Genomic DNA, 10,615 nt, shown 5'->3' on the forward strand with positions numbered 1-10,615 from the left:
AGATGGGTGTGACGAAGTGGAGGGGTGTTGTCGGGAGCATCGGACGCTTGTTATCGCTGGCGAGAATCTCGGGGTGGTACGATTCGGTGTTTCGCGGGGAGAGAATGGGAGCTCTTGTTTCAGGACGAAGGCAAATAAACACACGATTTAGCAAAGGCGACTTTTCAGAAAGTGGACAAGAAATCCCACGCGGGTTTCTAGGTCTTGGCCGCAGGACGGCGTTTCTGGATCGAAGATGGATCAGGTAAGACCAGTGGGTGGTCAGGTAGGCAGGTACTCTGGTCACTTTTGGAGCTTCCGGCGTCCAATGAGTTGCTCGAATGCCGTCATGTGATGGAGTTGCGGCGGGTGCCTTCCATATGACAGCTGGCTTGAAAGCACCTGGGCAGGTAAAGGTACCTACAGAGAGCCTGTTCAAAGACCCTTTGACTTTGGGGGCGAGAGTGAGCGCTGTAAGGTTGAGTTGTGGCCGGCCCTTTGGAGGCGTTCTCAGGTCTGACCTTGTGTGGATACGCAGGGCGGCTAGTGGGAGTCGTAGCGCACCAAGAGCCTGAGAGGTGCCGAATGACCCGCAGACCGCTGTTCCTCGGCGGGAGAGCAGCAGCTCCGATCGGGTCGGCAGCCCACATCCCTGTCTACCCCGCGGGAATCACTGGGAATGGGTCCCCTGAGCAGCGTGAGGTCACTAAGCAGCTACGAAGGTAATGGGTCATGACAGAAGCCCAGACAGTCTAAATTTGGGTTGACTGTTTGGCTTTGAAGAAAGACTTCTCAGGCTTCATTAGGTGTCGATACCTAGTCATATGTAACAAGTCGCCTCACTTTCTTCAACATAGAGTCAATCCGGCGCGACGAGATGAAGGGAACCATTTCATTGCGGGGACCAATCTACATGCCACTCGCTTGGTGGTGTATCGCATCAGCACTTGAATCGCTCTCTTCTCCTCTCCTTAAAGCACAATGAAGTCAATAACACGTCTTAGCGTATTTCTTAGTCCATCGTGTTGGTCCAGTTGTATCAGTCTAATCTCCAGCTACTTTCCGTGTGTCTTTGTTGCGACCCTCCAACCTAAACCACCGCCCGCCCAACAGTGACATCATAGCTCTTTATCAACCCAAGGCCGTTGCATCAGCCAAAACGTCCCTCACAAACGCCGGGGAAGAAACATCCCACACCAACATGGTATCTTGATTAAAACACAAAAGCCTCACCATTCCAACGACACCTTCCCTGCCTTTAGTACTAGTTCCCGAATGACCGGATCCAATGCGCTCTTCTCCGTCTTGAGTCTCGCGCTTTGTTTGACGCGCGAGTAGAACACGGGGCAGTCTTTGCTGTCGCAAGGGACGTCGTCTGCTGCAGGGAGTCCCGAGCAGCTTCGGCAGATTCTGACCACTTCCATGTACTTTCTTTCTTCGTGATTCAGGCGCATCTGGAGGTTGAAGAGAGACGACGGCGCATCTTGCTCGCACTTCGGACACAAGACGCCCTCCACCTGCATTTTGGCGTTGCATGAGATGCAGGATGCAGACTTCAGATATGATTCTAGAGTCTTCTTGGCCATCCCACCACCAAGTGTCTGGTCCACGCGACGGATTCGCTGCACCTTGGGCATCTCGTCGTACCACTGCCGGACGTTGGCGCCCACAAGGTTGAAGATCCTCTCCAGCGGCGGGATGAGGTTCTTCGAAATGTAGTATTCCGCATCCAGCTGGGAGTGCGAGTCCTTGAGGAGGTCTTCCGGGGCAACGCAGCGATCGATAAGACGCGCTCCTGGGGCACCAGTGATAACAACATAAGGCACTCGCTCTCCGTACTGTGGCTCTGCTCGAGCATCTTCAAGCATCCTTTTCGTGCTAATCAGCGCGCCGGGCGGCGGTGGGCCTTTGTCGCTGTATGTTCCGAGCTTGACTTCCCTCGCGTAGCAAAAGTCCTGGACCGAGACGGACCCACGCATGATCTTTTCGCATTGTGTTTGGAAATACGACTTGACCTCGCTCAGGTTCGCCGTCTCGAAGAGAATCTTGAGCGCCTTCTCCTCGATCTTTTGCTCTGCAGGCGTACCGTCTCGTCGGACAGTCTCGATACCTTTTGCATCAAAGTCTGGCTTGACCTGATCCTTGCTCTCGTATTTGTAGCCCACGTAGCGTTTCTTCGCAAGCAGCACGCAAGGGTGGTAAACCTTCTCGAACTTAAGTTTGATAGGCCGCGGGTTCATGTTGGTGATAGCCTTGGCGATCTCGTTGCCAATGTCGAAGGCTTGGTCTTTGGTCCGGCCCTTGAGGTAGACAAACAGACTGTCAGTGTCACCATACACAACTTCAGCTCCCCAGCGCTCTTGTGAGTGGATAAACGCAATGGCTCTTTCCAGCGTTTCTCTTCCTGTTTGCACAATGCTGTCGGCGATTTCGGAGCATGGCATCCGACCGGAGAAGGACGCCGAAGTGTAACCGTAGGTGACGTTGGCGAGGAGCTTCAGTGCGAGCTGTCGGTTGTTAAGCAATTGCTGCAACGTCTTGTCGTCCTTGTCTTGCTTCATCCCACTCTTTACCATGACTCGAGTTTCGAGGATCTCACCAAGCATCTTTGCGAGCAAAGACTTGCGAATCTCGGGCCTCACATACATCATGCCGTTGGGGGTAATGTTGATATGGTTTTTCAGGAGCTCCAGAAGTCGCTTGTGTCTCTGATACTCTGTGAATCCCATCTTGTTCATGCCTCTCCAGTTGACAATTCGGCCGAGGAAGGTTGAGTAGCAGAGGTTATAAGCGATCATGACGCTGGGATACAGACTTTGGAAGTCGAGCACCAGGAGTGGGCTGTTGTAGAATGCGCTCTGAGGCTCCATGACCAGTGGGAGACACTCAAGTGCATTTTGGCCACCGACCTGCTTTCGGCTGGGAGAGACCAGCATGAAGTTCTCGGGTTTGGCGATCCTGAACATGATAGACTCGACCTTGAACTGCGAGCCACGGGAGAACACGGAGAAGAAGTCTACTCCCAGTAGTCGGGCCTGCTCACTGGTCCTAGGAATCAGTTCGTTTGACTCCAGGATCTGAATGTCAATCCGTGTGCGAGCAAGATAGTAGCGCAGCAGCTTATCGAGATCCCGTTGCTTGCTGCTCTTGTACCATTCCGTCAAGGTTCTCCAGGAATAGTGAGGTATGCGGCGGTGGAGCACATGCCACACGACGTTTTCCATGGTGTACTGGAGCAAATTCAGCTCCCCTCGCATGGCTCGCCAGATGTTGATCATATGTCTCCCTGTGACACGAATAGTTGAGGTCGTGTTGAAGCCCCAACGATCATTCTCTTTTCCGATTCGGCCATGGGAGTTGCTCTTCATACGAGAAAACTCATCGCAGAGGTCATAATCGTACTTGAGTCGGGCCCTCTCGATAAGGTAACCCCATGAACTGCCGTGGACCTCGTAGCCCGTCAAGATATCTGGATCGTGGGCCCTGACAATCTCCACCATGCGGACCATTAGATCCAGCTCAGATGACTCTTCCAATATTTCTGCTGCGATGTATCGTCTCATCCGCGCAGCAAGCTCACCATCAGGTGAAAGAACGACAACACCAGCAATAATGCCGCCAGCCGCGTCCTGACTAGCGCTTATTGTGCCGTCTGCCTTGATAGACCAGAAGATGCATTGAACCTCGTCCTCTTCAGGGTTCGGGACAAACTTGCCTCTCGTGTTGACGTGCACCTCCAAAGCCATGGTACTCATATACTGAGCCTCATGTTTGACGCTTGTTGACTTCTTTTTCGGCGAGTACTTGAAGCCATGCTTGTTCTTTGGCGTAGGGCCGTCGATTTGAGAAAGGTAGCGTTTTGAAGCTTGCGGGGTTCCTGCAAGTTTTCCATCGATTTTCTTCGGGCCCTTTTTCGGAGGATGCTTCTTCTCCCACCATTCTTGCACCTCCTTAAATGATGGTGGTGGTTGAGCTATCTCCCAGCTTCGGTATGAGCAAATCCTACCTTGCGCCTCATAAGCTTGGTCTGTCTTGGTCCTATCATACGGCGTGTCTGGCTTCATTCCCACACTTGCTGCAGATGTTCCAGACGGGTCAAAGTCTGCAAGGTAGGGCAACGTGTTGCTCTCGAGCCGGAACTCCCGACCAGCATATTCTCGTGGCCGAGGAGGGACATCCTTTTCCTCGCTGTAATATGCATCTTGGTAGATCGCATCGGGTATTTGCAAGTCCTTCAAGGATGACGTGATATCCTTGAGAACGGGAGGCAGCGTTCCGATGATGAAATGTCTCTTCTTTGAAAAAGTCCCAAGCGCCGTCTGCGCTCGATGAAGCAGAGTTTCCGTCCCAGCCGAATCTTTGGGCGGACTCGCAATACGGACTTTCTTGGGTGTAGGGTTAGAGTCAAGCTTGGTACCCACGGTATCTGGAGCGAGATTGAAAGACACGTGCTTTTGGGACTCCTTCTGCTCTTGCTGGGACCCCCGAGGCTGGCTCTTTTGGCTCAGCCGAAGCCTGGTGGTTGGGTCTTCCTGGCTCTTGACTACCGGGAAGGACAATTGTTGATTCGCCATCGGCTTCCCATCAGGGCCTTGAGAAGAGCGGGGGTTGGTTTGGGAATTGGAAGGAAGCATCACAACCTGTTTCATTTCCGAGTCTCCTTCTGCTGGAAGACTCGCTTTTGTGGCGACAGGAGGCGCAGAACGTGGTTGTTTTGATGGTTCTGTGGTGTCTGTTCGGGTACGTTTGATTGAAGGCGCCGCTGGATGAGGTGACACCGACCTCTTTACTGCCACTTTCCGTTGCGTGCTTGAGCGCGCCTCTTCCTTCGATCTGGAAACGAGACCCTCCGCCTCGGCGGCATCAAGCAACTCCTGCCAAACAGGCATTACGGGCGGAGTGCCAGTTTTGAGCCTGCTTGTACAGATGCCCTCGTATGTTGGGAGCGAGGGATCTCTCAGGCCCTTCACTGTGGTGTTTGGAGCCTCCACAACATGATCTCCATTGGCCTTATTACCTGCCACTTTTGTTTTCTGCTTTTGACGCCCCGGTCTCTTATTGTCATTTTCAGCAGCCGGGTCCAATTGGTCACCCTTCTTTAGACCAAGTTCGTCCAACTGCATGAGGGCCTCCTCGTCAGAATCTACCGGAAATAGGTCAAAGTCTTCACCGCCTAGTTCAAGAACGCCCTCTTCGTCGACTTCGATACTGCTCGCGGGGTTTTGGTTTGATGGGGCGTGGTTGGAAGGCAAACCTAAGGCGGGCAAGAGATTCGTCGGGTACAAATCTTCCACAGACTGGAGCGCTGTTTTGACGTTGGATTCCAGGGGTTTGTGCTCAACAAAGGTGTCGAAGTTTGGCTCTGATGTGTCTTCTGGGTCCTTCTCGGCTTCGATGAGCCTGACCACTTCTTCTTGGTACTCCTCTTCGTGAATCCATCCTTGCGGCTGCGAGTCGCGTGCATTTGCTGACATCGAGATCAGAACTTCAGCTGGAAAGGGACTGCTGCCAGGGTCTGCGTTTGGCATCTTCAACTTCCGCCGGCGAGTCTCATCCTTCCAAAGCCCTGCCATGCTGTAGACCAATTTGACATCCGCAGGAAGCGGCTTCACTCGCTCCACAAAGTCATGATGAAGCCTGCGTTCTTTCACCATCCGGCGGTTGATGATATTTTGCACGCAAATATCAACTTCGACAGAGCAATGACTGACCCTGGGCAAGCTCAAGTCTTCCAGCACACGGCCTCTTGGGATGGAATGGTCGTGCCAGAGGTGCTGGGAGTTTCCTTCCACATCGTAAGACGGTATTGGGCCTCTGAAGAAGACATCGGACGCATCCAGATACCCACAGCCGTACAGGTTGTAGTCTGTCATGAACTGCAACAAGTACTGAAGGTGCGCTTCGTAAGGCTGGAACTTCTTCTTCAGAATGACACCCTGTTGAAGCAAGTCGGCCAGCCTTGTCATGACGATCGGGTTGAACATGTAGATCTTGAGAAAGAATCTGTAGCCGACATGAAAGCCGTAGAAGGGAACACCCTTCACAAGGGTGATTCGCGCCACGAACTTGGCATTATCTGCATATTGATCACGCCGATAGCTGACAGCCAGGGCATGATCAATGGAAAGATGAAGGCGATATATGTACGCTCCCACTGTACACATGATGAGATTGTGATATCAAACAAAACGGAGAAAATACACTTACCATCCTCTGGCTCCAAGCTGCCTTGATACTCGACGTACAAGTACGGGAAAGCCCCATGTATATGAGCGCATACTTTCTGGCCAGTTTCCGTTGAACCAAAAACTCTAACGACCGGGACCTTGGGGCCCTTCTTGGCTTGTGCAGGGCCTATGTCATTGCGAAGCTGGGGGTCGTAACGTGTTGGTGTCGCCTGGTAGTGGTCGATGCAGTTCAACCTCACCCTAAACAGGTCCATCGTGGCTGCGAGCGAGACTCATGGAGGATGAGAGGAGGCGGAACCGACAGAAATCATGGTGAGCAGGCACCGAACTCGCTGGAGCACATACTGAGGGCGTTTGTCTCCTTTGGGAAGCTCAGCGACGACGCGACCTAGTCGTGTTGTTGCCGATGGGAAGCGCGTCACTAACGCCTAGGATGAGCGGTGTCACGTGGCGATAAGACTGAACCCAGCCACAATTTAGTGTCTCAGCCACGCTTTGGTATTTGCTCAAGTTCGGCTTGACTTTCGTCGCGTTCGCCATTCATCTTGTCAAACTTGCCTACCTAAATCTTCACTAGGTGCGCTCGGCATATCTTGTCCTCCCTTCCCGACCAAGCAGAACGACGCACTTCTGTTCGAAAGCCAAGATGCCTCCACCACCGCCCCCGCGGAAACCCGACCCGAAGGCCTCAGGCGCCGCTTCAAAGGAAGAGAACATCTATATCCCCTCTTTCATCAGTAAAAGGCCGTTCTACGCCGGCGAAGAAGGCGACCAGACCGACTATCTCGAGCATCAGCGTCTCCAAAACAAGAAGAATGATCAGTCAAAATGGTACGATCGTGGCAGGAAGGCTGGTCCGGCTGCGACCAAGTACCGCAAGGGCGCTTGCGAGAACTGCGGCGCCATGACACACAAAGCAAAAGACTGCCTCAGCAGACCGCGCGCGAAAGGCGCAAAGTGGACCGGCAAGGATATCCAAGCAGATGAAGTTATTCAAGACGTCAACCTCGGCTGGGACGCCAAGCGAGACCGCTGGAACGGATATGACCCCAAGGAATACCGGAATGTCGTGGAAGAATTCAACGAGATGGAGGCGCTGAGAAAGAAGGCACTCAAGAAAGGCGACGCTGAAGACGAAGATGACGGCGACAAGTACGCAGAAGAGAACGATATGAGCAAGCACCAGAGTACTGCTACGCGCCAGCTCAGAATACGAGAGGACACCGCCAAGTATCTCGTCAACTTGGACCTGGATTCGGCCAAATACGACCCGAAGACGCGATCCTTGGTGGACGGAGGTGCGACTGCGGACAAAGCGGCAAATCTCTTCGCGGAGGAGGGCTTCATGCGCGGCTCGGGCGATGCCAACGAGTTTGAAAAGGCTCAAAAGTATGCCTGGGAAGCGCAGGAGAAGAGTGGTGACACCACGCAGCATTTGCAGGCGAACCCTACCGCCGGAGAGTTTTATCGCAAAAAGGAGAAGGAGGAGGCAGAGAAGAAGCGCGCGGAGAGGGAGAAGAAGCTCAAAGACATGTACGGCGACACCTCGCAGTACACGATGCCTGAAGAGATGAAGAACCTTATCACCGAGTCGGAGCAGTACGTTGAGTATGACGAGAGCGGCCTCATCAAGGGTGCGCCGAAGGTCATCGCGAAGTCCAAGTACCCCGAGGACGTCTACATCCACAACCACACCTCCATCTGGGGAAGTTGGTGGTCTAACTTTCAATGGGGTTACGCTTGTTGTCACTCGGTAGTCAAGAACAGCTATTGCACGGGCGAGGAAGGCAAACAGGCATGGGAAGCTTCGGAACGCCAGCGAACTGGCCTTGCCTTGGCTGCTCAGGAGGAGGCTCCCGAGGCTCCCAAGGAGGAAGACAAGCAGGAGATCCCTCCTGAGAAGGTGGCGAAGAAGCGAACGGTGGAGGAGATGATGGGAGGTGTATCAGAAGCCGAGATGGAAGAGTACAGGAGAAAACGGACGGCAGCAAACGATCCGATGGCAAAGTTCCTGGGCAAGGATGAATTGGTTTAGACTATCGAGGCATTGCATTGGACAAATGATACCCATTCCCTTCATCACTGGCGTGCAAGGGTGAAGTGTGTTTCCTGAACAAAATTGACTTTTCTGTAACATTCATTCGTGGTATCCCGTATTTGATGCAATCATTCCATTTTGCCTCTGGCGAACGCCGTGACTATGAACACCCCAATTCCCACATGGTTGGTTTTGTTTTCCAGCCAGTCCCAGAGCTTTTGTTGACCTATCCTTAGCCTAAATGGTGGCGTTGCATTTACTCCTCATCCTCCTCCTCGTCACCACCGTCGGCCTTCTCGGCAGCGGCGGCCTTCTTTCTGCGGACACGGCCGGGGCGGCCACCGCCGAAGGGCGAGGTAAGGGCGAAGTCAATGTGCTTCTGGGAGTCGAGACGGACGATGAAGGAAGGAACGTTGACGATCTGCTTGCCGACACGGATGTGGCGCTGGCGGATGAGAACACGGGCGTGGTGGATGGACTTGGCGAGGCCGAGCTTGTAGACGCAAGTCTGGAGGCGACGCTCAAGGAAATCCTCGACCTTCAGGGCAAGGACGTAATCGAGCTTCATGCGGGACTCGTCGAGGACACCGACACGCACGAGACGGCGAATGAGGGCGTTACCCTCGAAGAGGCGCTTGGGGTCCTTCTCGTCAAGGGTCAAGAGCTGACTGTGATGGGTGTTAGCAAAAACTGTGCCCCTCCCACACCAAAGGCGCAAACATGTGTGTTCACATGCGCAACCAGCAAGAGAAACACATACCGGGCAGCACGACGGATCTTGGAGAGGGTAAGCTGGACACGCCAGACCTCACGCTTGTTGCGGAGACCGTACTCGCCCACGAGCTTAAGCTCGGAGTCCCTGTTATGTCGAAGTCAGTTTTCGGAATTCACGACGTAAACCGAGCAAGCTCTAGTTCAGTGGCCGGAGAATACTGACAATCGGGCGGCCTCGAAGGGGCGACGGGGGACCTTGGAGGTCTTGGAGTAAGTGAGACTGTTGCGCAATCATCGTCAGCAAGTCGAATTGCAATGCGCCATCACCATCGCCAGCAACTTACGGAGCCATCTTGCCGACCCGTCGATTTTCCTCGTTGTCGTTGTCGTTCGATACACGAAGAAAAAAAAAAAGTGTCAAGGCAGACAGTAAAATGCAAAGGTGGGCAAGAAAGGCGTGGGACAGGGCTCGCTTGTGGTGGAGACGCCCTGCGCTGGCCTTGCCTAATTGGGGATGGCGGGTCACGTGGCGGACCCAGGTGCCCTAAGGAAAGTGCGACCCCCCAGGGCCCTCGGGAAACAGCTCCCACACGACGGCTGCCGAATGCGAAATTTTGCCTGGAGTTTTTTTTTCGCGATCTCCTCAGGACCTCGACGACAACTAACCATCACCAACCGCCCTTAACGACAAAACACCGGCAAAATGGGTCACCCAGCGGGTCTTCGCGCGGGAACGCGCGTATGTCTAACGATTCCAACGATTTTTCGAGATTGCGGGCGGATTGCTGACGGTTTGTTTGCAGTATGCGTTCTCCAGAAACTTCCGTGAGAAGGGTATGATCAAGCTCTCCACGTACCTCCGCGAGTACCGCGTTGGCGACATTGTCGACATTAAGGCGAACGGTGCCGTCCAGAAGGGGTAAGCAACGAACCCGCCCGACCTTGGAATTACAATGGCACGACACACGGCGCAATCGAGGAAACTTTGAAGTTGGTCGAAATTGTGGCCGTGTGTGTGTTGTGTGTGGTGTCAAGGGTCTTGTGTGTCTTTGTGTGTGCGCAAAACAGGAGACTGACAGGACGGGTCTGCAGTATGCCTCACAAGGTCTACCACGGCAAGACCGGTGTCATCTACAACGTCACCAAGTCCGCCGTCGGTGTCATCATCTACAAGAAGGTCAAGCACCGCTACATCGAGAAGCGCATCAACCTCCGCATCGAGCACATCCACCCCTCCCGCTCCAGAGACGACTTCCTCCGCCGCGTTAAGGAGAACGCTGCCCTGAAGAAGAAGGCCCAGGCCGAGGGCAAGCCCGTCCAGCTCAAGCGTCTCCCCGCCCTCCCCCGCGAGGCCCGCACCGTCTCCTTCAAGGAGAACAAGCCCGAGACCGTCACCCCCCTTCCTTACGAGACGACGATTTAAGAGTGTCTTTGTGGGGGGTTTGGCAGTTCTTCTTTTGCATGGGGTGTTTACGTGAGGAACGGAAAGAATTCTAGCATGGAAAGGCATCACGTTTTCGGCAACGTTCATAGGGAATGGAAAAAAGAAACCAATGACACTTCATCGTCTGCCTGTACGCCGAAATGCTACCCGTGAGACCCGTTGGCCCCTCTGCGACCTTGCCGCCGTGCCTCGGGGTCGTCCCTCTGGGTCGGGAGCGCGGTACAGGTCCGGTGTCTGGGTGTTTTGTGTTAT

At 53.9% G+C, this 10,615-nt stretch overlaps 4 protein-coding genes across 4 annotated transcripts; 2 read left to right on the forward strand and 2 right to left on the reverse strand.

Moving 5' to 3' along the window:
• Nucleotides 1–1,208: 1,208 nt before the first annotated feature.
• On the reverse strand, nucleotides 1,209–6,421 carry REV3 (DNA polymerase zeta catalytic subunit; the record flags this gene model as incomplete). The annotated part of the gene is made up of 2 exons (XM_036644325.1): nucleotides 1,209–6,133; nucleotides 6,187–6,421. 2 exons carry the CDS (start codon nucleotides 6,419–6,421, stop codon nucleotides 1,209–1,211), a joined length of 5,160 nt encoding a protein of 1,719 aa, XP_036490544.1.
• A 392-nt stretch (nucleotides 6,422–6,813) lies between these two features.
• Nucleotides 6,814–8,202, forward strand: SLU7 (Pre-mRNA-splicing factor SLU7; the record flags this gene model as incomplete). Its single annotated transcript, XM_036644326.1, has 1 exon — nucleotides 6,814–8,202. One exon carries the CDS (start codon nucleotides 6,814–6,816, stop codon nucleotides 8,200–8,202), a length of 1,389 nt encoding a protein of 462 aa, XP_036490994.1.
• Nucleotides 8,203–8,461: 259 nt separating this feature from the next.
• RPS9 (40S ribosomal protein S9) lies at nucleotides 8,462–9,271 on the reverse strand (the record flags this gene model as incomplete). Its single annotated transcript, XM_036644327.1, has 4 exons — nucleotides 8,462–8,873; nucleotides 8,966–9,064; nucleotides 9,143–9,199; nucleotides 9,264–9,271. The coding sequence occupies 4 exons, from the start codon at nucleotides 9,269–9,271 to the stop codon at nucleotides 8,462–8,464; spliced, it is 576 nt and encodes a 191-aa protein (XP_036490999.1).
• Nucleotides 9,272–9,622: 351 nt separating this feature from the next.
• Nucleotides 9,623–10,342, forward strand: CGCS363_v012479 (60S ribosomal protein L21-A; the record flags this gene model as incomplete). Its single annotated transcript, XM_036644328.1, has 3 exons — nucleotides 9,623–9,658; nucleotides 9,723–9,838; nucleotides 10,012–10,342. 3 exons carry the CDS (start codon nucleotides 9,623–9,625, stop codon nucleotides 10,340–10,342), a joined length of 483 nt encoding a protein of 160 aa, XP_036491000.1.
• Nucleotides 10,343–10,615: the final 273 nt, after the last annotated feature.

This window comes from Colletotrichum siamense (assembly GCF_013390195.1).
Source record: "Colletotrichum siamense strain Cg363 chromosome Unknown KSG_Cg363_contig08, whole genome shotgun sequence".
Classification (NCBI taxonomy): domain Eukaryota; kingdom Fungi; phylum Ascomycota; class Sordariomycetes; order Glomerellales; family Glomerellaceae; genus Colletotrichum; species Colletotrichum siamense.